Source organism: Lissotriton helveticus, chromosome 1_1, assembly GCF_964261635.1.
Source record: "Lissotriton helveticus chromosome 1_1, aLisHel1.1, whole genome shotgun sequence".
Classification (NCBI taxonomy): Eukaryota; Metazoa; Chordata; class Amphibia; order Caudata; family Salamandridae; genus Lissotriton; species Lissotriton helveticus.
In genome coordinates, this window is record NC_136057.1 from 918,823,840 (window position 1) to 918,850,147 (window position 26,308).

At 46.6% G+C, this 26,308-nt stretch overlaps 1 protein-coding gene across 8 annotated transcripts in view; it reads right to left on the minus strand.

Annotated features, from left to right (window-relative positions):
• Positions 1–26,308, minus strand: part of GRIP1 (glutamate receptor interacting protein 1) — an 819,646-nt gene that overhangs the window by 111,701 nt on the left and 681,637 nt on the right. For all 8 annotated transcript variants that reach the window (XM_078676427.1, XM_078676419.1, XM_078676408.1 and 5 more), the window contains one exon: positions 12,616–12,685. In XM_078676427.1, the coding sequence (XP_078532553.1) occupies positions 12,616–12,685 (70 nt within the window). The remainder of the gene's footprint in view (positions 1–12,615; positions 12,686–26,308) is intronic.

Below are 26,308 nucleotides of genomic sequence, written 5' to 3' on the forward strand. Positions count from 1 at the left end.
ATCCTGAAGAGTCCTGACTACTCCAGAGAGTTTATTGTCCAAACAGATGCTTCTGAGTTGGGAGTGGGAGCTGTGCTTTCACAACTTAATGTAGATGGTCAAGACCAGCCCATTGCTTTCATTAGCAGAAGGCTGATCCCCAGAGAGAAACGTTGGTCAGCCATTGAGAGGGAGGCCTTTGCTGTGGAGTGGGCCCTGAAGAAGTTGAGACCATACTTGTTTGGCACTCACTTCAAGATTCAGACCGACCATAAGCCCCTCTTATGGCTTAATCAGATGAAGGGTGAAAACCCCAAACTGCTCAGGTGGTCCATTTCCCTACAGGGGATGGACTTTACAGTGGAGCACCGCCCAGGGACTGACCATGGTAATGCAGATGGTCTCTCCAGGTACTTCCACTTAGAACATGAAGACACAACTGGTCAAGGTTAGTCTAATGTCCCTGCGTTTGGGGGGGGGGGTTGTGTAGGAGAGTAGGGTCTGCTATCCTATGGTCACCCCAAATTTTTGCTTTTTGCTTCACTGGTTTATGACTTAATGTGGCTGTGGGCCTACTAATCAGACCCACAGCCTGCTGTTCTCTCTCTAAATTGTAACCCATGTACTTTAGGTGCATAACGAAATTGGAACTGGTTCACCTTATTGGCCCCTGTAACAGTGTACCCAGGTACCCAGGGCATAGGTGCTTCCAAGGCCTACCAGGGGCTGCAGCATGTATTGTGCCACCCCTGGCCTGGCCTCCATATTTGACACAACTGGCTGATCACTCAGCTGGGGTAAGTCAGTGTAACCACCCCTTACTTAGGTGTAGTATGCCTATACCTAACCTAAAATGGACACATATGTTCCTATCAGTCACTCCTATGGAAGGCCTCATCAATCCTGGAGGCAGAGTGCTTGGAAATATGTGAGATGGTGCTCTGGCATGAGCTGAGCCTGTCTGCAGCTTTCGGAACCATGTCCTTTAGCTGTTCCATGATATTGCCATACCATATACTCTTAAGTGCATTATAATCCTCGCGGTTAAATGCTATCTTAGGTTTGGCTTTATCAAAACATGTCGAGTAAGGTGTCATACGACTTGGAATACTACCCCCTCGCCAGTTCTGGCGACGGGGGTAGCATTCCACCCTTCTAGAGGGACACGACATGTACCTAGCCTGAACCCCGGTTAAAGTTAAACAGAGCCTTAGCATCTCAAAATGGATGCTGCCACCACAGACACAAGTCTGACCTCCTGCTGCTGGGAGTCCTTCCAGCGAGGGCAGCTTGAACAAAGGGTTTCCTGCCTGGGGAGGTGCTAGCAGCACTCCAGACAGGATTTTGTGTATTGGGTAGGACAGGGCTGAAAAGAAACAGACATGCCTGGGGCACACAAGGTGTCCCTGTGCATAGGCCAGTTCAAACCGGTGCTGGGGCTTTCCAGCCCCAGTCCTGGCGCGAAACTGGACAAAGGAAAGGGGGTGTAACCACCCCCCTTCCTGGTTCCACCCAGAGGAGGGACCTAGAAGGTGATCCGGCCCCCCAGATTCGAATAAGAGTGGGAGCTGTGTCCTGAGACTTCAGATCATCCTGAATCAACTTGAAATAAAGAAGAAGACTGGACTTCGACATTCTGCTGCACAGAAGACGAAAGAGAATCTCCCTTGTGGCCAAGGAGTGACCACCCTGTGAACACAGGCACCAACCAGCAACTCGACGTCTGCTTTGCCGCCGCCTCCCGCCGGAGCCCAAGCCCAGAGCCTGGCAAGACCCAGACTCCCAGACTTCTCACAGCCCGATCCACAGTCCCTGCAAAGAAGGGACCCGTGGAGGCACCGAGAGACGTGGGACCGGACATCTTGGAAGACCCCCGAGTCGCTGACTGCGCAGCATCAGAGGCACCCTCGACGCTGTGCTTTGGGGTTTGAGAAGCCCCAACCTCGAGCAGCCCTTGCACCGAAGATCAGCCCCCCAGCATCTCCACGATCTGCGTGGGGCCCTTTTGCATCGTGCCACTCGACGCGCCATCCCGGCCACTTGCCACGTGGCTAGCAGCCATCTTGGCGACGAAACCTACAACTTTCACTGCGGGTCTGGTTGCTCCAGACTTGCCCTTGCTCCTGTAAAAAGGAGTACCTGCTCTGACCTTGCTGGTCCGAGTAACAAGCCTTTTTCGATTCCTGCGTGGCTTGCATTAGCCAAGGCCTGTCTGCTTCTATCAAGTCGCCGATACCGCCAACAGCGAGAAGCCCGCGTGGGACAGCTCGTGACCGACTCCTGGACGTCTTCGACCCCTCGTGTCCACGTGGCTGCAGAGAGAAGCTACACCTCGACGCCTGTTTGCACCTGACATCGCCTGGTTCCACTCTGGTTCCACGGTAGTCACTGGCTAGTGACTTTGAACATTGTCCCCTCTGCTTTCAGGTCTTCACCTCTTCAGATCCACCCTTGGATCCACCGGAACTCTTCACATCGAGCCGCCTGCAGCAACTTCAGCTCCAAGCACCATCGACCTGCGTGACGAAACCCGACACTACTTCGACCCTATGCACCCGCTTCCTGTGGGTGATGTAACTCAGCTCCGCCGGTGTTCCCACACTGGTACACACCTCTAGTGTCTGTGTCTCAAGTTTCAGCTTTCTAGGTCACTCGGAAGGTTCCTTTATAACTAACTTTGTACTTTTTACGCACCATTGACATTGCATTGGTAAAGCGTGCACTTTCCGCACTGCTCCCGAGTCCTGCGGGCCTTTCCCGACTTCTTCACTGCTAGTCCCGAACAGCTCCAGCGATTCCCCAGGCCCTAGGCCTCTTCACTTTCCCCATAGTGGTTCTTATACCACTATTTTAGTATATGGTTTAGGTGGCCCCTAGGGCTCATCCATATTGTGCAACTTTTGTGTATTTAAACTGTGTTTTGTTTTAACGCATTTGCTTCTGTGCTCATAAAGAGTATCAGGGATATTTGTAGTAATAAATCCATATATATTTTCAATATATATCTGTGTGGTGTCCTTTCATTTGGTATTCAAGGGATTGTGTATGGTAAAACAGCTTGCTTCACATGCCTTTACAGAGTTTAGCCTAAGACTGCTTAGTCCATGCTACCCCTAGGATAGCTTGTCTATAAGGTTGACTTTACAACCTGCACCATAAGGGTTGCTTGGCATGATACAAGGTGATCACTAGAACTAGTGAGCATCATATATCAGGCCAACTTCTCACAACCGCTTCAGGAACTTCCAGAAGTGCTGCCTCTGTACTGAATGTTGGCCTAAACCCTGACTGGCTAATGTGGAGGAGCGTGTTGGATGCTATGTAGTTGGATATCTGCAAATTCGCAAACCTCTCTACAACTTTAGACAAGGCTAGCAGCAAGGAGATAGGCCTGTAGTTGCTTGGGATGTTGAGGTCTGCCTTGGGTATTTTCAAGAGATGCAGTATTTTGTCCTGTTTCCAGTTAGAAACTACAATCCCAGATGACAGAGACTTGTTCAGTAGGGAGTTCAGGACCAGATAAATGCCATCCACTCCCTGCGCTAGAACAAAATGGGGGCAGGGGTCTGAAGGGGAGCCTGACTAAAGGTTTAAAATAGCAGTTCTCGAATCATCCATCGAGGGCGGGTCAAAGTAAGCGATGATATCTAGGGGTGGGGAACCAAAGACTGAGTGATCTACTATGGTTAAACTTTTTAGACTTTCCACAATATGGATCTTTAAAAACTGGCCAGTTGTTTAGTTGCCCGAGGGAGCCTTGCTGCGGTGGCATGCCACTGGGTCTAAGATTTTTTTGTGGTTGGCTCTATATCAGACGGACACTGAAAACTGTTTCTCCTCCTCTGGAGCAGCAGTATAGTTGCGGCGACTGTACAAGGGGTTTATTGAATCTACCTGTGGAGCATCAAGGTATCTGTATCTTGTAGTTTAAATATTTTGTAGTCTTCCTGTGGAAGCATTCATCAGTGAGTCGAGCACCATAAGGGCAAAATGGGCATTGATAGGCGGTCAGTGTTGTTTCAGATTGTGGCTACATTTGCCCAGAGCTCCATTAGCCTTACAATCTTCTCCAACTGTGGAGAAGTGTGGCTCACTGGTTAGAGGCGGCAGACCCGTAAGCAGAGAACGGCCCGGGACCAGGGTTCGATTCCCGACGCGGCAGGGTCGTGGACCAGGGTCAGCGGACTCGATAATTCTCGCCTCGGTGCCTACTCTAGTCAGAAACCACACTCGGCAACTCTGGGCATCAGCTTGCCTCATCTTCACAACGGCCCCCCAGACCGCCGTGGATGCTTGGTCGCACCTTAGAGATACCCATCAGGGACCATCTCTCAGGGTGAGCCAGGACGGGTTCCCCAGCGGTCGAAGCGTGGAGATACTCCTCCGGGAGTCGATTCCTAGCGCTATATAAACCCGCAATTAAAATTAAATTAATACTATTCTAGCATCATCGCCAGTTAGTTTGACTAGTGAGGTCTTCAAGAGATGGTGATAAGATCTAAGTTTTTATTGGGCACAGACATTTTGGAGCTCCTAATTTGTTACATTTAACTTAGAATATACATCCTACAGAATACTGTGAACCTTTCACAGATGGCATTGTTTATGTTTTTTTGTAAAGTTTGCACCACACAACCTAAATATGTCTCGGCACTAAAGCAGTAGAAGAATCTTTGTTACTGTGCGGAATTAGGCTTTCTGTGGTTACACTGTTCTAGCCCAGAGTTTGTTCATGTAAATAATGAACATAGACAGCGCATGGGAGTATACGGGCTCCGCAGGTCATTTTCTACAGTGAATATAAGGTAGACAGCCGGTGATGAGCAGCAAAAGTTAGAGCAAAGGTCTACACAGGGCTGGTTTGTCCGTTCCCACCTCTAGCGGTGGGGGCTTTAGCATGAAGAGTTTGTAAGGGTAAATAAAGATACCATTATCTGAAGTTAGAGAACAGGGCTATCAGCAGGTTACAAAAAATAATACTAATAAAATTTTTAGAAGCCAAAGCAATTTCTCAAGGTAATACTCCCAAGAAAGACAAATCTTAATGCAAGTTAATTGCCCAGGTGACAGAAATCTAAAAGACTTGAGCAGCGATAAAGCTATATGAATTTCTGTCCCTTTAACCATAGTGATATTAAAGGGCATGAGCTGGCCACCATTGCAGAGATTTCTTAGTTACTGGACAGAAAACCTTTCCATTGTGTTACACAGATGTTAAGGGATAAAAGCTCAGTCATCTGAGCTATTAATCTCATTACACTGATGTCAGATGCTAAACTGATGTCAGATGATCAGGCTTTGGAAAGCAATGCTCTCGCATATATCACTCATATCTGACAACTTCAGACACATTCCCTTAGGTCATAGAGATCTTACAAGCTTGGGTCTCGGGGGTATCCCAGGTGGTAGAGCGCTTGTATGGGGCTAGACCTAATCACCTGAGCAAAACCACGTGATGGAAAGATATCTCAGACTTCGAACAGCAAACATATTCCTGTGGTCACAGAGATCTCACAGGCTTAGCTCTCCTCAGGAGAATCGCGCATTAGGTAGCACAGATCTTAAAGGTTCAGGCTTCAGGAAGTGGTGCAACTCTATAGGTAACCGTACAAACTGAGGCTGCAATCCCTCAGGTTAAAGAAATACTATAGGCTCAGGGCTAGAGCTGGTCAGACTGAGGTATCAGACAGCATCATTGCGAAATCATGCCAGATCTGATTGAAGTGATGAGGCAGGACTTTTATAGTTCTTGTAGAAATACTTCTTTATTGAGCCCATGTTACAGCTACTCTCCAAGGCAGGACGAAATATATACGATGTATGGTAGACAAGTAAACGGGACCAAGGACATCACTGCTCAGACCCAACTGATTTAACTCCCTAAAGTTACACAATCACATTACATAGCCACGTTTTACAGGCACAGCAGCACTCAAGCTGAGCAGCAATGGAACACAGAAGGCACACAATATAACACAAACCATTCTACATTACACACAGATCGTTTGGGAACCATACTCCGCATCTGTTCTTCCAGTTCCTGCAATCTGCTGGCGCAGGTCTCATTAGAAGAACTCCAATCAGGCTGCACAGCACTCACAAGCCAATACTTCGTACAGTAGAGCGGTCACCTAACTTACACAAATTTTAACGGCTCAGTAATATAACGTCAAAGCTAGCTCTCATGCCATACAGGTCTTACAGGATGAGGCCTATGCCAACATAGACATCACTCAAGAAGCTGCGATCGTATAGTCTCAGACATATGACCGCAATGGTCCCCTCAGGTTACACAGATCTTATATGTTCATGCATTTGGCAGGAGAACTAGTCTTCAGGTACAGAGCTCTTAAAGGCTCAGGCATTGGACATTAAGGTTATCCCTCTAGTCCCTGCAGCCCAATCTCTGCTGAGCTATCCTTCAGATGACCTTGATCCAGCAAGCTCTGGCATCTGACGGCAAGCCACCTCTCAGGTTACATAGATCGCATAGGCTAAGATCTCTGATAGAAGGGACACAGATCATTCAGGCTCTGGTCTGTGATAGTAAATCTATTCCCCTGAGACACATATCTTACAAGCTCAGACTAGGACAGCCATCCTATTCCTCTGCTTCCATCTATTGTACAAACTAGGCCCTCCATTCCAAGGACTGAGAACTGTGCCTAGCATTAGAAAAACTACATGAACCTAAGCTGCAAACAGCTAAGCTAGCCTGTCCATTGCATAAATCTTGCAGCATCAGGCATCTGCCTGAAGACCTGTTCTATAGTTATGCAGATTTGCAAGTTCATGTCTCTGACAGCAGAGATACCCTCAAGTCATAAAGATTGCATGGGCTCAGTCATCTGACAGCAAAGCTGTGTCATGGTTCCACAGAGGCCTTACAGGCTCAAGTCTTTGACAATAGAACGATCCTTCATGTCACTAATCTGGAAAAGGTCTAGCCTCCTGCGAAATGAACATTCAAAGGAACCGTCTCTATCCTGACTGTGGATCACCATTTCAAACGGCAAGCTTTTAAAATCAACACTAACATGTCACAGTGAAAAAGGTCGCCTTCCACAATGCACGAAATAACAAATGTAAAAAAAAATTTTTTTAATGGTGTATGGTATGTTTGATTTAGTTGCTAACAGTGTTGGTATACTGGCATTGAACATTTTCAGCGTTAGGGCAATATGCACACCGCCTTTTTATATAGGAGACACATTAAGGTGGACGTCAACTTTATGAGTAGACAGTTATGTCTTGACCCAAGTTTTCTTGACACATACTGACATACTTATGGATACTCAAGCAGTTCTGCAACTTATGTGATGAACAGACAGATTGCTGACAACTACAGATAACTTGTTACATACCATAAGATATTCGACGCTTGATGACCCATTGAAAATAACAGAATATATTTGCAAAAATGCTAAATAGAAAAAATCGGACAAGTCGTTAGAGCTTAAGCTTTGTACATGAGAAACTATTTCCCATTAAAAAATATACTCTACTCATGATACAACCATCCTATGGCCACTCTGAACATTACAGAGCCCACCGTGAGCAAATGAAGAAACAACAGAAACCACTTCTTAGACTGGCTCAATTTGGATATTCCTAATTTACTTTTGAAAGTTTTTTATTCTCCACAACAATTGTCACTGGGGCCAGAAAGTGTTTCTTAAAGAGATCAAAGAAGGGAACTCTTTGCTTCACAAGTGCAGATACACAATTAATCCACAAACGCACAAAACGTTACATAAAAAAGAAATACGCAAACAATCTAAATCAGTGGTGCTCGAAATTGTTCATAAAAATGATGCTTAAAATAAGTCTGAGCAAAAAAACATTATATGACACAAGAGTATGTTTTCCTGTCTAATGTGTGGTGTCATCAAAGTTCTATCAACAGAGGAGGTTGTAGGTATCTATCGCAGATGAGACATAGCTTAGCAATGTAGTTGAATCATTAGCATAGCTTAGGAATGTAGTTGAATCGTATCAGTGAAACAGTCAGGGGTATTGCACTAGGTAACAGTTACCCATTTCCCTAGGGTTTACTGGGGATACACTTTATAGCTGACTGGCTGAAGGTAGCAACAGTGTGAAAGTAGTGATAGAATGAGAGATGCTTTGGAACATGGTTGTTCTGTGAAATGGGGCTAGAGTGCATGATTGCAGGTATGGAGTGGTGGTTGGGCATGCTTCCAATAAAAGTACCGCTTATATGACCCTGGTGAGTAAGACATAAGGCTATTTCAGGTAATAGAACAGTCATCAGAGCTCATCTTGACTTCAACCAATTCGAAAAAAGTATATCTGGAAATTTCTTAAAGCAGGTTTCGTCTTTTAATTTTTTTAAATGTATTCTCACGGAGCTTCATTTGGAACACACAAAAGGTATCTCTTTTAAACTTACTAGTACTGGGAGATAATAATTACCACTATCCGTGTTTGTTGAATAAAATATGTTGACCGTGTATATAACTGTAATTAACACACTTCACCAATCCCTGCCCTGATGTATCAGACTTTCTGACTCGATTGTAAAGCGAATCTCGACTTTGAGTTCTTTCAAATCACTATATGTACGGCATATAATACAAAATCAATGCCACTTACAGCAACTTCAACCTGCAACCAGACCTGACATACCTCACCAAACATCTCCTCAACTTATCCAAAAAAACACTACTTACCACATGGCATGTTATCCCTCTAAAAGAAACTGCCACCACCGCAACGACCATCCACTCAGCGGCCCCATCAGGCACCTGGTGCCACTACACCTACTTCAGAGGACTGTGACTGCAATTCATCAGTGCCATGCTCACACTCATTCTGAATGGCTCCACCTCTTCAGTGACCTTCCAAGATACTTGGACACATGCAACTGTTATCCCATTGCAGAAGAAACCCTCCACGGACCCTTCAACTCTCACAAGCTACAGACCGATCTACCTGCTACCTTTTCCAGTCAATGTTTTAGAGAAAATCATCAACAAACGCCTCAATGAATACCTCAAAGACCACCAACTCCTCAACATCACTCAGTCTGGTTTCATACCTAACCACATTATGAAAACAGCCCTCATAGCCACCATGGATGACATTCACATGACTCTGGACAGAGGGAGCACAGCGGCCCTCATCCTCCTGGACCTCCCAGCAGCATTTGACACAGCCTCCCACCCCATCCTCATCCAACGCCTACACGACATCTGAATCCAAGGACATGCACCCCAATGGATCTGCTGCTTCCTGGCTGGGAGGACCCAGTTTGTCAGCCTCGTGCCATGCACCTCGTATGCACGCAACCTCATCTGGGGGGTTCCTCAAGGATCCTCAAGGATCTTCCCTGAGCCGGAACCACTTCAAAGCATATATGATCCCTCTAGCCAGCCTCATCTGCTCTGGCGACAACATCATCCTCTCCTATGCAGACACACTTATTTCACTGACAACGCCCAGTATCCGGATCAAGTTCAATACCTGCATGACCGAAATCGCCCACTGGATGAAGACCAACTGCCTAAAGCTGATCACGACAAGACCAAAATTGTAGTCTTCGGGAAGTGCACTTCACCGTGGGACTCCACCTAGTGGCCAACAGAGCTAGGACTGCCAAGGAACAACAAAAAATTCACCAGAATGCTGCAGACCATTTAAACCTTGGTGGCCAGAATCACTCTCAATCTCCCATGCCACACTCACATCAGACCACACCACACCTAAAGGAGCCCCACTGGCTAGCCACACACAAATGAGCACAATTCAAACTCCACGAACACACTTTCAAGGCACTCCATCATAACACTGGCCCCACATTCCCTCAACAATCGCATCTGCTTTCACAAATCTTCCAGACACATCTTCTTGTCCAGCTCCTAATGCACACATTCCATGCATAAAGAAAACCAGATCTAGCAGGCAAGCCTTCTCCTTCATCTCTCATAAAGCGTGGAACGACCTGCCAGTACACACAAGAGCCTCCTCACTTCTTGAATTCCGCAAGAAGTTGAAGACCTGGCTTTTCGAGTAGTCCCACTAGGCCCTAAGTTTGTCTAGGCTCAACCCTAGTCTGGGGCAGAATACCCTCCCAGATGACGGTGTGCTCTACAAATCTGCATAACATAACATAATATGACATGACATAACAAAGAGTAAGTTATGGTGTGCATATATGTATACCTGATGCTGGTGAAATGTTAAGCAATATTGTACAACTACTACCCTTGGAGACCATTTTTTAAACAACATATATACCATTTGATTCTCTAAATTCCGCCAGACACTAGCTATATTGATCATCCTAGCTTGGAAATGGAGGCAGAAATTGTTATTGACTGACCAGTGGGTTCCGCATTCTCCAGACCTAGAGATAAGAACATTTCTTTCTGCTGAATGACAAACCAATGGAAATGTTGTGCTATACTAACCATGAAAATTAATTATGTACTTCTAATTGACTTTGCATTTATAAATAAATAAATAAATAATAAACTTGCTTCTACAAAACTCAATTTCCACATTTTTCGAACTAATGTCAGTTTCAATCAACCGATAGAAGGACAATTAATACCAAACATATATAGTCGGCTAATTAACTAGATGTTTTTCTATAGTCATGAGTTCCAGTTCACCATTAACTTTAGCGAACATGCGATTAGCAAATTGAGAGCTAGCTCATCTTTGTGTTGTCAACTAAATGCTTCATCGTGATACATCGGGTACCAGCTGTCTAACATCCTCTACCAGCGTGAGCAGGTGTAGTGAAATATACATGGGAATCTTAGTGTTATATTAAATACTACTTTTTTGTCGTACTGTGATAAATTCCTCGATTTTGTTGTTAAAATCACATTGTCAACATCACCCAATGTAACAAAAAAAAATACATCTTAACCTACAGAATGAAAAATATGGCCAGTGTGCCAGAATATAAGGTAAGCAAAATATAATTTTTATGTTTGTGGAGTGCTCATAAATTGTTAGTAGTAGCTCAACAACCAAAACCTCCCAGAAATTAGAGATATTCAATCAGGAGCTGATACTCGGGTATCCAGATTACTCTGAAGACAAAAATGAAAAGCTATACTTTGAGACACACTTCAATTGGCTTGTTATACAATAGTGGCCTGCAGTGCTTAACTTGAGCCGGTGGTTGCCAGGGGCGCCACTGGCACTTATTTTTTGGGTACTGACACTTGCTTTTCTGCATCAGATATTTACCAAGAGCAAGAGGGGGAAAACAGACAGATCAGAAGGATGGAGGAAGAGAAATACTGCAAACACAGGGAGAAAGCAAGAATCTGCAAGAGTATGAAAAGGGGGCAGGGAGTGTAAGGTAGTGTATTAAAGACCATCAGCCTCGGTATTCGGCACGCTGACTTCATTGCACCGGCTGCCGGCTTCCGAGCAGAGCTGCGGGAACGGCATTCATTCTTTCACAAATTAAGCACTGCCAGGCCTAATTAAAGGCCCCGATATCTGGACCAAACTTGGTGCATTAGAAATATACATTTCATTAATGTATATCTGTGCACTGCAAATATACATTTCAATAATACTAATGTGTACTTTTATTCTTAGCCCATATGTCATGGGTTTAGAAGTGCAGAAAGGCGTATACCATACCACTATGTCCTGTCGGCTTCAGTCTAATCACTGGAATTTAGCATGTGCTATACTCCGGCCTAGCGGGAAATGACGTAGTAGGTACCTGCCCACTCTATTAGCTTAAGTACTGTCCGGCACTGGCTAGTGCCGGACAGTACTTAAGCTAATAGAGTGGGCAGGTACCTACCCACGTCATTTCCCGCTAGGTCGGTGTATAGCACATTCTAAATTCCAGTGAATGGTGGACTTGGTCACACTAAAAAAGGTAATTACTTCTTTATAAGCCTCTTTAACCTGCAGTTCTGAAAATAAAATGCTCATAAATAACACTTCTGGAAATGCAATGAAAGAGGGCTTTGAGCTGGCACGCACAGTGAGGAAAACACAGAAAGAAAAAAATGATAACGGGTAAAACACAAAGAAAGGCGCACATAGAAAAACAATGAGCATGAGAAAGCTAAGAAATAAAAAGTAAGGATAAGAAAAACAAAGAACAGGAGGAAGGCACTAAAGTGAAAGGAAGGGTAAAAGAATGAAAACATGTATCAATGGAAGGGTGAAAGGATAGATGAATGGAAGGGTGAAAGGATGGATAGATGCAAGTGTGACACGTTGAGAAGGAAGTGTGAAGGGATTGGCAAGTGAAAGGGTAAATGGATCGAAGAACGGACAGACAGAGAAGAGGGAATAAATGGGTGAGCGAAAGGACAGATTAATTCCGACATGAATGTGTTGATGGATGGATGTATATGGTGATATGTGGCAATGTGTAGCTGGATAAAAAGCTGAAGTGATGGGCAGTTGGGTAGATGAAAGGAGAATAAAAAGAACTTCTATTATGGATGGTTTTTCTCACTTTGCGTGCTCGCTGTGATTAGAGGTATGTTCCAAGTGGGGTCCATTTTAATCTTCTACTGACCCCTTGCTATGGAGTAAGTGTCTACTGCACACATACATTAATGAACATCGTTGACAGATTTCTTCTGCAAATATAATTAGATGAAAACCTGAAAGATGCCTTACCGATGGGCAACACTCCCCTTCTTGATATCAGAAATAACCAGCGGGTCCCCTGGCTTCCTGCTAGAAGGGGCTGCAAAGGGAGGAAATAAGCCGGGTTAGAGCGTTAATTGACACAGGTGCCGCGTAAGGACATATATATCAACGACGCACAGTCAAATAAACTCCTATAAAGCCTCGTAAAGCCTGCAAAAAAAACTAAGCATACGTGTATTTATTGCTGGAACAGATTGAGGCTGTCGCGAGGAATAAAACATGTAAACTCTAAGAGGTAAAACAAATCATGTGGTGTAACGTTTATGCGGGAAAACAGATGGTTCTTTGCAGAGGGAGCCCCGCGCTCGTGCTATCAAACACGCGCCTATCAGAGATGTTCTTACATCGCATAAACAACGGCCGGAGAGAGGCCTCCTGGGGATAGGGGGCACCCGGGCGCCCTGTTTTCTCCAGTTTGAAGCTCGCTTGCAGTAGCCATCTGATTGTTTCTGCATTTTATTAAAACAAGCGTTGATATGAATGTAAGCACAGAAAAAAATCTTAATTTTAATACATATAATAAATTACCAGCTATTAGATTCTAGCGGTAATGAGAGGGTGCACTGTCGGTGGGGGCAGAGCGTTGCCCCCTCAGGTAAAAGTTTTATTTTCACAATCCACCTCTTCTCATACGAAATTCCAACCTGTCATGAAATAACTCCAGGAGTGAATGCACAAGTGAGACTAGGTAGTCAACAGAGAGGTGACGTTGGCCTTATAAACTTTACAGCGCGGGGAGGTGGGCGGGGGCTCCTGAACAATGGGTCTCCCCTCAGGGGCATAGGAGACACAAATTCTAGGAGGGACAGGGACAACCTGCTAGACTTTCCAAGGAGCCTATCTATACAAATCGCCCATTGTGTGGGACCGTAGGCCCATTAAACTAATACAATCACAGTTTTGAAGTGAAATATTGAGAAAGGCAGGTATGTAGTCACAGATTACATTCACGTAGTAATTAGACCAAATGTGAAAAAAACTTGTATATGAATCTTGCATCTTCATGCACCAAGCAAACACAGGTCGCTGACCTTGGGTGGGGGGCGTCGTGTTTGCAAGTGCATTATGGTTTGAAAAGTACCTGCTGTTGCATTTCTGGTCTCCAGCAATTTTTAGCAACAATAAAAACGTCACAATAACTCTGGTAATTAATGTTCTTCATTGAGACAGATCAGAGGTTTGTCTAGTAGAAGTTTTGACTCAAGGTAAGGTAGAGCAGTGGGCCATATGCCTGCTGCAAAGACCGTGTACCATGCAGATCACAAAGTGCATATAATGTGAATAGGTCAGTGGATTACTGCTTTTGGCAGAGAGATCCTTTTGTTACTTGCAGTTTATTAGTTAGTTCGGGAAGCTTGGGGAGTGTTATAAGTTGGACACCTGTTTTCGGTAGAGTTTTTTTTTTTGTACAAGCGCTTAGAAACCCTGGGGTGATAATGCGCTACATAAATTGAAATAAATAAATAAATAAATAAAATCCTAAAATAGAACAGTGAGCTATTAACTGTCATCAAAGAGCTACATGTAATCCTAATGTTGGAAATGGGTTCATTTGGATATAAATCAATTCGAATTAATAAAGTGAAACCCCCAACCGTGGTGTTACGTTTTTTAAATTCTGCGTTTGTGCTTCTCCACAGGAGGGTCGTGGGTGTGGTATGTAGCCAATGGTGCATTTTGGACCTCACTGTCACAAATAGATTATTAAAGCAGGGTGTGGTAGCACATATCATTTACAGACCACACATTTTCCATTGAGATAGCACCCTGACCATGGGGCTGCCTTGGGCCTAGCTTAGAGGTGACTTACATGTTGTGAGAGGTCTGACATGCAACTGCCCCCTGCCCCAGCCCTTCAGTCCTCGCAAGAGTACCGACCGGACTGACCAACCGGAAATAGAAAGCTTAGCATTTACTCCACGGATACAGGACAAAAAGTTTAATAACTATAATTATAAAAGAAGGGACTGGAGGTAAGGGATTAAAATCTTATTTATAGCTGTCTTAACTGTGGCATGCCTTCATGGAGAGGTTAGCCGCTACAAGAACCAGGGCTGCTCACAAGTTGTGATGTCAGTATGTGACATAGCAGTAAAAAAGGCTCAGAGCGGCACAACGCTGCCAAGCGACAGTGACACCTGACGACAAGGAGGTAAATGGCTAACAAGGGGACCAATTACTGAAGTAGTACAACAATTATATGTCTATTATTCCTAGGTCTATGCAAAAAGACAGTCAATCTGTAGAATACACAGAATGAAATGTTCATAAGCACATCAGTGAACTATAAATTAAGCACTGGCAAATGTAGTAGGCCTCGCCTTTGAAAGGCGTTTGTGGCCCTTTTGGATTTCCCAACGCCTGTGACCAATGCTGAACACTTGTAGCTGGTGCTGTTCAACATCGGCAAAAGCAACAAAAACAAGCTGAAATGGCTGCCACTGTGTGATCACACGTGCGCAAATATATCATGATGTTCTTTCTTAATTTAACGTTCCAAGATGGTGCATATCCATTAAACTAAATGAAGAAAAAAAAAAAGGTGAGTCAAAGTGCATTTCAATGAAATGTGCAGCCCTGTTGCAAATTACAGCGTCCAGGTGCTCCTAAAAACCAGAACCATTTTTAGGTCTCGCCTAGACGAAAGCAAAAGCGAAGCTTTTGCTGTCTGTCTAGTGCGAGACAACTTATTTTGTCACTTTTGTGGGAATGTGGACAGCAGACTGCCACGCGCTTTTTCTGGCAGAGATTTGACCTCGAGGGCACGCATGCCCAGCCCGGCGACGTGCACGTCCCCTGCCACAGATTCCCTGAACGCACACATGCACACGCAGGCAGGAAGGCACACACACACACACGCGCGCACCCCCCTACTTCCCCCCCACTCACCAGCAACCCCCGCCGCACACACACAGGAGCGCACCTACACACACGCACGCACACACACAGAGACCCCCCCCCGCCGCCTCCACCTCCACCGCATACATACAAGCGCCCCCCCGGCCGCCGCATACATACAAGCCCCCCCCCCCCCCCAAGCCCCACTTACCGCCATTCTAAACTCTTGCAGCCTCCGCGGGGCTCTCCCTCGGGCATGGGAGCCCCGCGTCACCAGCACTGCTTCTCTCCGTGGGCGCGCTTCCGAAGACGGAAGTCCCGCCCCATGGAAGGTTTCGGTTTCGCTGTCGGAGCTGGTTTTGCTGGGAGGAGGGGGAAGGAGCCAGGTGCTGGTCCCGCGTTGGCACAATTGTTGTTGCTGCTGTAGTCGGGCAGGATGGCGGGCTGCTGCCTTTCGGCGGAGGAGAAGGAGCAGCACAGGATCAACACGGAGATCGAGCGGCGGATCAAAAAGGACAAGCAGAACGCTCGCCGCGAGCTCAAGCTGCTGCTGCTCGGTAAGTGGCCGCGGGCTTGCAGCTAAGTCTCACTACAGTCTTAACATGGCCGCGCCCCTCCTAAGGCAGGCTATACTGGAAAAGCGGCTTTATGGTACCCTGTTGGCCTTGTTTTTGTTTTGTTGCTGGCTCGTTTCAGAAGGCCTCGTCCCCCGCACCACCTGGCCTGCCATTCTCCAGCACCTGCGCACACCTGGCCGCACCGATGACGCCCTCCCCACGCTTTCTGCCACCCGATCGTGCCCACCCCTGTGCAACCCCCGCCCCACCAAAACGTTCTTGCACGCTCCTCCACTCCTGGCGCCAGATGCCCTCAAGGGTGCGGGGCGTGCACCAGTAGCACTGCGGGACAGGACACACACCGCCCGCTTCTGGATGTATAGTCAGCCACGCCTCCCCACCCACCACTGCAGCCTCAGCTCCAACGTGCATCGCTAGGCACGGCAACAAAAACAAGAAGCAACACCACTCCGTTCCTCGCGCAGGAAACGCACTCCACACAAACCCCATTCCATACGCGGCACAATTGGAGCAACGTGCCACCCCTCCACCAAAGCTCCCCAGCACCCCAGTACACGCCACATTTACCCCTCTTTCACGCCAAACTTCCAGAGGTCCTGCACCGACCCCTCGCTCGGGACTTGGGTCTCAGGTCTCTGTGCTGCTCGTCCTGTGTGGCCAGCAAGTACATATGTGTAGGCAGTTTCCTCTCGGGGGCAGAACACCCTCAAGAGCAGCTGCCCTGGCTCCCTGCCCCCGTCCTCCGTGCCCGAATCACCACAGAAAGGGCTCGGGCAGGACCGTGGCCCATGTGGGGGAGAGCTCACCGATGCAAAACACAGATTCCCGCTAGTAGTGCAGTGCTCGCCGACTGAAACGCTGGATGGTTGCTTATCAGGTTCATGGTTTACCCTTTGGCACTATAACTTGGCTCATAATCCGCAATTGCTGTGCATAATGTTCGATCGATTGCCAGCCGCAAAGTGCATCATGCACAAATACATGGCAGGGGTGCTACTGCTTTAAAGACCGACATCGTGTTTTTTTTCCCTTCTAGTGTCTTCGGTGCCCCTGCTTTCACTACCGTGGCGTGTCCTCCCCTCCCCTCAGCTGTTTTAAAAAACACTTGAGAAGAACTTTTTGGGATGTATGCGGTTTCTGTATATACTGACCCAAGTTCTGTCAAGTTACCCAATCTGGTAGTAAGTGGATTTATTTTAGAAGCTGTAGACATTCATTTAAATTTTCAGAATGTTTAGTTGTTTGGCATGTGTTTTTTCCGTCTGGCCTGTGTCACTTCCAACCTTTTAAATAACAAACACATCTTGCTTCCTTCTTTTCTAAGCACACTGCAGGCTTATCTTGTTTTGTTGTTGGAAGTTTTATGTAGCGCGTACTCGACCGGAAGGTTAAAATCGGAGCGCTTTACATCAGCACCAGCTGCATTGCAGACGGACACATTTGTTATTAGGCACAGGGAAAAAAAGTAAATTGCCCAGAATGACAGAATGTTTGAACTGCTGCCAAGACTCGAACCCAGTAATTATCTTCAAAGTCGCCACTCTAGCCCCTAAATCATGTAACTCACAGATATTCATTGCCCCTCCCACCCCCGTTACAGCCCTGAGGCTGACTTCTCTCAAAAACAGTATCATAGTCGTGAAAGCGTGAAATCCGGTTTGAATTCGCCCTTTTGCAACAATATCTCCCTGCAATGGAGAGTGGGGAGGCAGGGACAGGCGAGCAGCTGAAGATCACGGCCCTCACTGCCCATCATCAACCACATGTCATAACTCTTAGCGATAAGGGCAGGGGGGCTCTTGGTACGATTCTCGCAGATTTGTTTAAGATTGCCACTATAAATGACAAACTAACAAAAAAACTAAAGATAGGGACAGCAAAGAGAGAATACGGCTGGTTTAATTCCGCCTGCTCCAAAGCCCACAAAGACCTCTTACATGCACTAAAGACACTTCCTAAGGATATTAGCTTGATCAAGCAAGCCAGACGAGTCTATAAACAGTCGCTTCGCGACAGACAGGATGAATTGAAAAATCAAGCCTGGGAAGCCCTAGTAAAGGCAAGTTCCACAAGGGATAACATTTCTTTCTGGAAATAAATTATTGCCCCCTTTTTCTCCTCGGAAAACAAGGCCGATTCGATGGAGATAGCCATAATGGAAGACGTCTGGGTCGACTATTTCACCTCCTTATACAAAAAAGATTTAATAAACATGACCCCAGAACATGACATCTACAATAGGAAGGGAGTACAGTTAGCGATGCAAGATAGCTTTCCTTTAAATATAGCTTTCACCCCTCCAGAGGTCGAACTAGCAATCTCACAGAGCGCAAATCTAAAAGCTCCTGGCCCAGATGGAGTCCCCATTGATTTATTCAAAGGCAATGTAGAGCTGTGGGCTCCATTATTAGCAAATGTAATAAATGCGTATAGCAAAATGGGATTCCCTGACTCATGGCATGAAGTCATAGTTATTCCAATATTTAAAAAGGGGGATAGACAGGACCCAAAATGCTATCGCCCTATTTCCCTGCTAGATACACTGATGAAAGTGGCAGGTAGAATACTGCTAACTAAACTGCAATCCTGGTCTAAAAGCAAAGGGATTTTATCAAAATTGCAGTATGGCTTTAAAACTGGAGTAGGCACTGTAGAGCAGGGTTTAAACTTGAACTTGATAATAAACAAGTATATTACCAAGAAGAAAGGGAATCTCTTCCTAACATTCGTCGACTTAACCTCGGCTTTTGATTGCCTTGACCATACTGTGTTATGGAAAACCCTGGTTAAGTTGGGAATAGATAAAAACATTCTACACTTCATACAGGAATTATATAGAGACGCGGGTGCTACGGTCAGATACGGCAAAAATGGTGAGCGAACCAAAAAATTCCCTATAGCGAAGGGTGTTCGTCAAGGTTGCATCCTTGCGCCATTCCTTTTTAATTTATACATCAACGAGATAGCAGACTTTTTAAATGATCTTAAAGTTGACTACCCTAAAATAAATGGCACCTCAGTACCCCTATTATTGTATGCTGATGACGCTGTGATTATGGCCCGCACACAGCTGGGCCTGCAGAAAGCTTTAACAGGTTTCTCATCCTTTATGACCACGAGAGGCTTAAAAATAAACGAGGGAAAAACATTTACAATGTCTTGTTCTTTGAGGAAAAATATACCAGACTGTAAAACCTTCGTTAACAAAACTAAGATAGCTATGACCAAAACCTTTTCCTACTTAGGAATTATATTTAACAACAAGGGTACATGGTCAACAGCAATAACCTCTAGGAACTTAGCCTTTGCCCGCACGATAGGTGCCCTTAAACAATTTGCCAAGAGACTGGGCAGGAAACCTGTGAATATATTATTGAAGATATATGCAGCTAAATGCGTGTCCACTGCCGTATATGGGGCCGGCATATGGGGTATAGCAGATAGTACACAAATCCAAACAGTGGAAAATGCTTTCCTTAGATATTTACTATCAGTCCCTCGCTCCACGTCTACTACTGTTTGCCACAACGAACTGGACAGAGTCCATATTATAGATCTGATAAAGATAGCACCAGTAATGTTGTGGTTCAAGATCTGGACATGTGAGGATACAGGGTTCAATAGGGAAGTAATCCATGACTGCTTAAATCATTCTGCGTCTACTAAACAGCCATGGCTAGCATATGTGAAAATTTTTTTGTTTTCCATTGGTAAACCAGAACTCTACTCAAACCCCACATCATGCTCACAAATATCAAAAAAATCTCTAAAATTGGCATGCTTAGACTTGCTGGAGGAGCGAAGATGGTACCTAGATGGGCACAAATCCACCATAGTAGCCCATCGTAACATCTTACACGGTCCAGGTCTTCACGCATATTTAGCGCCAACTTATTCGTGTTATCACAGAATGCTCCTGACTCGAATGAGGACGGAGTCATTCTATAGGCTTGTATCTTTTCCTGTCACGAATGATTGGTCTGCAATTATGGAAAAATGCCCGTGTAATGACCTATTCAAACAGTCAAACCTACATTGTATATTCTTTTGCAAGTACTATCAGTGGGGGAGAAAAAGATACCTGTTACCATTGCTAAAGTCGTGGGGCGTGAGAACCTGTAAAACTGCACTGTTTAGACTGTATATGATGCAAGATGAACTCACCATAGTGACAGCGATAACATTTTTGGCTTTTATTGTAAAGTGCAGAGGGACCATGGGAAATGTATAGGACTTTGTGGATAAATATAAAATTAAAAACTCGTATTATAGTGTACCTTATAACACCAGATAATACGTATACAGCAGACTGTATGAACTCCAAAAGTCTTTAAAATGAATTCTAGAAATTTTATATGCAATTTAATGAATTTTATCTGTCTTATCTGTTTTATCGTGTTGATATGTATTTTTGCAAGATGTTTTATAATGAGAAAAGCTATTTAATCTGCTTACGTTTGTATTTGTATTTTATGCTTTTATGGTTTTTTGTCAAAATACCGAATAAAGCTATTTTGAATTGAATTGAATTGTTTAAGATTGCCACGGCCTAGCACATCCGCACCGTATAAGTCATTTAAGTCAGCTCATGACGTTGAGGGCAGGCAGCAGCAGCACCAGGCCCAGGCCTAATTAGTTATGGGTGGTTCCGTGGCTCACTGGTTAGAGGCGGCAGGCCTGAGAGCAGAAGTCAGCCCGGGACCAGGGTTCAATTCCCGACGCGGCAGGGTCGTGGACCTTGGTCAGCGGACTCGATAATTCTCGCTTCGGTGCTTACTCTAATCAGGGTTTCCACTCGGCAACTCTGGGCATTAGCTTGCCTAATCTCCACAACGGCCCCACCAATTCCGGGGATGCCTGGCTCCACCTTGGGGACTTCCCAGCAAGGGACCATCCCACAGGGAAAGCCAGGACGGGTTCCCCAGAGTTATACAGCGCCGGGACGCCCCGTTGCTGGGGCAGCTGTGCGCTTTACAAGTATACTACATTTACATTTACATTTACATTTACATTTATTAAAAGGCAGGCAGAGCAGTGTCCCAGTCGCCCGGCTCACCACGAGTAACAGGAGCAAGTAATTAAGTAGTAGCAGGCATGCGTAGCTATGCCATGCCCATTTACAAACCAAGCTGCTTTTTTTGTCGGGGAGCGTGGTGGCGTGATGGTCATCACCGTGGTGGTAGCTCCGGCTCCACAAGATTTGAAGATGATAATGCGCTGCATGCCCAGTCTAGTAGACCCCGCCGGACCATACACTTATACACAGGATGCAGCTCAAAATCGGTAGATTACTTTTGACAAAACGAGTGTTATCAGAGAGAACAATATTCAGCAAACAAATTGGCAGCGGGACTAAAGGTTGCATACATCTAGTGATAACTACTTCTTGACTGCCTCATACTTTCTTAAAGAAAGAGCCTTCCAGAACGCGTTCAGCCCAGTCTTTCGCCACTGCTCATATAACAATGATGATTCATGGTTAGGACCTTGTACAGCCAATCCATAGTTCCATGCCCAGGATTGCGCACTGAAGCAGGTGTCTATGCCCCAAACGAATGATAAATAAATAAACACATAAACCAGCCTGCGGCGCAGTTGAAGGAGTGTGATGGTTAGTAGTCATGTTGTTACTATCATTGGCAGCATGGCAGGGGTAATGTGTGTTGCAACCAGCAGTGGCATTATTACGAGAGCCCCGGCACTTATTATTTTACAAATTAAGCACTGCTGAGCCGTGCCCCTCTGCGACCTTCGTTACCTATTAAAGAAAGACGAGTGCTGTCGCTAGGAGCTTAGGAGGTATTAACTCGATCTCACTAATAGACTAACTGGGACGATGTTGAGAAAACAGTCCTCCGCATTCGCACTCATCTGATACCCAGTTTTACTGTTTTCTCTGCTGATAATGCACCTCGATGGAGCACAGTGATGTTTTGGTGAGCATGCGTGAAGATCATGTCATTTACAATACCAAAAACTCAAAATATCCTAAGGCGAGACCTATTGCATTGCAAATGCTTGTTTTTTTTAAAGAAAATGAAACGGGACAGGAGCAACAGAGGAGGGACGAGCAAGGCAATGTCGCTGAGCTGCACTACGGTCAGCAGGGCAGTGTGAGGAAAAATGAAGTTGTTAGGGGTTGGAAAAAATGCCGGGAAAATGCATAACTGAACGAGAACGGGAAGGGAAAGCAGTTGACGAGTTGGGTGAGCAGTACAGAAAGGGCAGGTGCCCTGGGGCTGTGAGCTGGAAGTAGCACTTGGGGCAAAAGGAAAATAAACACATGCTTTCCCATGGAGTGTTGAAAGGAAAAAGTAGTTCCCTAACGTGAGTCATAGAAGGATACAAGTCATCAAACCAAAAGGATGGTAAAGAAGCTATGCTCCAGGACAGGGACAAGAAAAAGAAGAGGAAGGAAAGCCATTAAATAGGACACAGAGAAATTAGATTGAAAAGAAAGACAACCAGTGGTAAGGAGAGGACTGATCCAAAGCCCACTATAAGCAATGGTGTTGTACACAATAGGTCTTCAACAAAAGAAGGCTAAATGCTGTCTATAGGTGAGACTTAAAAAGGGAGGGGAGATATTAAATAATGACTGGAGAAACGGTCAGTCCCGTGGGTCACCCTAGATGAGAGTCTGAGGATAAAGAGAATCAAGAATAACACAGCGGTGTAGAAGGCATACTCAGGACACTATGTACCATAGGTACCAGAGCAGTTGGGAGGATCTACTCTGTACAGTAGAAGGAGAAAAACCATGAATATAAGCATAGACAAGAGGTGTCCAATAAAAGTCTAGGAGGGCCAGCTGCACGTCAGAATCCTGGGATTACCACTGACTATCTGGCTAAATTCCATTTACGTACATTGTATGTTGGTTTTCTTATGTGGATTTGGTATGTACCTAGTCCTCCTGTTCTGAAATTGGCCATTCCTAGCATGGACGATATACTAGCACCTACTATTTTAAGGACATCTTGCCAGGGTAGTCTTGGTTCCACGTAAAGCGCAGAAGACCAATTGAATAAAAGCTCGTCTGTCAAAGGAATCCAAGTGGTAATGACATTTTGCGTCACAGTTTACCATGGCCTTTGAGGTAAGACCATTTAGAAAAATACATCTTTTGCAAGATCTACGTTGTTTTACGCTTCATATCAGTTCTGAAATGCAATGCAATTTAATGCAAAACAAGCATTCTGTCATAGCTGTACTGATATATCTATATATATATATATATATATATATTCACTTTACATAATGTGCTGGAACGTAGAATGTGCCCCTTGCGTGCAATGCACTACCTCTAAAAGGGACTAATACAGCAAAGCACATCATGTTCAACACAGTAATAAAGACTTCCCCCGCTCTTCGTGCGAGCTCCCCACTCTTCTCCCACTTTTACTCTGTTTCCCTTTAGACTTGCCCTTGTCAGCGAAACTCAGACAGAATATTTGATTCCCCTTCATATTGCACTGCATTTCCGAATAAATAAATCATGGCGGAGCAATGGAGCATAGACGAAATGGTGTGACTTTAAACCACGAGCCAGAGGGAGATTACTGTCGAAAGGTTGGGGCTCCCAGATGAAGCTGCCCAGCTTCAAAGCCTGCTTTCTTCGACTCCAGGGACAATATGTATTTAAAAAGAAACCATTCGATGTGCATTAGAGACACCAGTGTCAAGGCAGCACTAGGGGGACATATATCCCTGTTTCCGCGACTTTCAAAAGCGGGTTGGACTTTACCACAAAGAGCTCATCCTCTTTCCAAGATTTCTATGTGTATTCCATACACCTGGTGCTGCATGCACTGCACAAAGCACACGGAAGCTATAGTGGGTGATTCTGCAACCCTACAAACACCAGGTGGAAAACAGGATTAGAACATGGACCCTGCGTCTCTTAAAACGCTGTTCTCCGCAGTCCTTGCAGAGAGCTGAAGGTTGCAAAGTACAGCATACAAAGATGGCCATCAGTGAACAAATTCATGTTCACTTGTGATAAGGATCCCCCAACAAAACATGGTACACATAATACAATGACTGGGGGTGAAATTTTTTACCATTGTGCAACATTCCGTCCATCATCGTGTGTGTTTTGCTGTACACATAATACATAATGGGACACCCCCGCGCCGCACGGCCACCAGCTGCTGCGTGTGCCCCCAGCCGCCTCTGCCTCAGCGCCGCCTCGTTGCCGGCTCCCGCCGCTGCGAGTGGTTTTTTGTGCTATTTTGACAGTGATTTGTGCTTGTATTTTGTAACTTGTTTTTCCTTGTTTTTTCCCCGCTTTTTCGTGCATTTGTGCCTGTTTTCTACATTGTTTTCTCCTCCGTGTTGCCCTCCTTCCTTGTTGTCCGCCTACCGCCTTCCTCGACGCCCCCCGCCCTCCCTTCCCGCCACCGCCGCTTAGCCACGCCCCTTTTTGCCTTCTGTAACCCTCCCCGCTCCCGCCTCCCAGCTGCTCCGCCCACCCGCGCACTTGGCCTTAAATGGCGACCGTGCGACGCAGGTGAGTGTGACCCACTTGTGGGACACCCCCGCGCCGCACGGCCACCAGCTGCTGCGTGTGCCCCCAGCCGCCTCTGCCTCAGCGCCGCCTCGTTGCCGGCTCCCGCCGCTGCGAGTGGTTTTTTGTGCTATTTTGACAGTGATTTGTGCTTGTATTTTGTAACTTGTTTTTCCTTGTTTTTTCCCCGCTTTTTCGTGCATTTGTGCCTGTTTTCTACATTGTTTTCTCCTCCGTGTTGCCCTCCTTCCTTGTTGTCCGCCTACCGCCTTCCTCGACGCCCCCCGCCCTCCCTTCCCGCCACCGCCGCTTAGCCACGCCCCTTTTTGCCTTCTGTAACCCTCCCCGCTCCCGCCTCCCAGCTGCTCCGCCCACCCGCGCACTTGGCCTTAAATGGCGACCGTGCGACGCAGGTGAGTGTGACCCACTTGTGGGACACCCCCGCGCCGCACGGCCACCAGCTGCTGCGTGTGCCCCCAGCCGCCTCTGCCTCAGCGCCGCCTCGTTGCCGGCTCCCGCCGCTGCGAGTGGTTTTTTGTGCTATTTTGACAGTGATTTGTGCTTGTATTTTGTAACTTGTTTTTCCTTGTTTTTTCCCCGCTTTTTCGTGCATTTGTGCCTGTTTTCTACATTGTTTTCTCCTCCGTGTTGCCCTCCTTCCTTGTTGTCCGCCTACCGCCTTCCTCGACGCCCCCCGCCCTCCCTTCCCGCCACCGCCGCTTAGCCACGCCCCTTTTTGCCTTCTGTAACCCTCCCCGCTCCCGCCTCCCAGCTGCTCCGCCCACCCGCGCACTTGGCCTTAAATGGCGACCGTGCGACGCAGGTGAGTGTGACCCACTTGTGGGACACCCCCGCGCCGCACGGCCACCAGCTGCTGCGTGTGCCCCCAGCCGCCTCTGCCTCAGCGCCGCCTCGTTGCCGGCTCCCGCCGCTGCGAGTGGTTTTTTGTGCTATTTTGACAGTGATTTGTGCTTGTATTTTGTAACTTGTTTTTCCTTGTTTTTTCCCCGCTTTTTCGTGCATTTGTGCCTGTTTTCTACATTGTTTTCTCCTCCGTGTTGCCCTCCTTCCTTGTTGTCCGCCTACCGCCTTCCTCGACGCCCCCCGCCCTCCCTTCCCGCCACCGCCGCTTAGCCACGCCCCTTTTTGCCTTCTGTAACCCTCCCCGCTCCCGCCTCCCAGCTGCTCCGCCCACCCGCGCACTTGGCCTTAAATGGCGACCGTGCGACGCAGGTGAGTGTGACCCACTTGTGGGACACCCCCGCGCCGCACGGCCACCAGCTGCTGCGTGTGCCCCCAGCCGCCTCTGCCTCAGCGCCGCCTCGTTGCCGGCTCCCGCCGCTGCGAGTGGTTTTTTGTGCTATTTTGACAGTGATTTGTGCTTGTATTTTGTAACTTGTTTTTCCTTGTTTTTTCCCCGCTTTTTCGTGCATTTGTGCCTGTTTTCTACATTGTTTTCTCCTCCGTGTTGCCCTCCTTCCTTGTTGTCCGCCTACCGCCTTCCTCGACGCCCCCCGCCCTCCCTTCCCGCCACCGCCGCTTAGCCACGCCCCTTTTTGCCTTCTGTAACCCTCCCCGCTCCCGCCTCCCAGCTGCTCCGCCCACCCGCGCACTTCGCCTTAAATGGCGACCGTGCGAACGCGCAGCGGTCACGCGCAGCGGGCGCGCCGATTGTGCGCCGAAGGCGCGCCAAAGGTAAGCCCGTCTGCGCCCGTCCGCGACCGGATCGCGACCA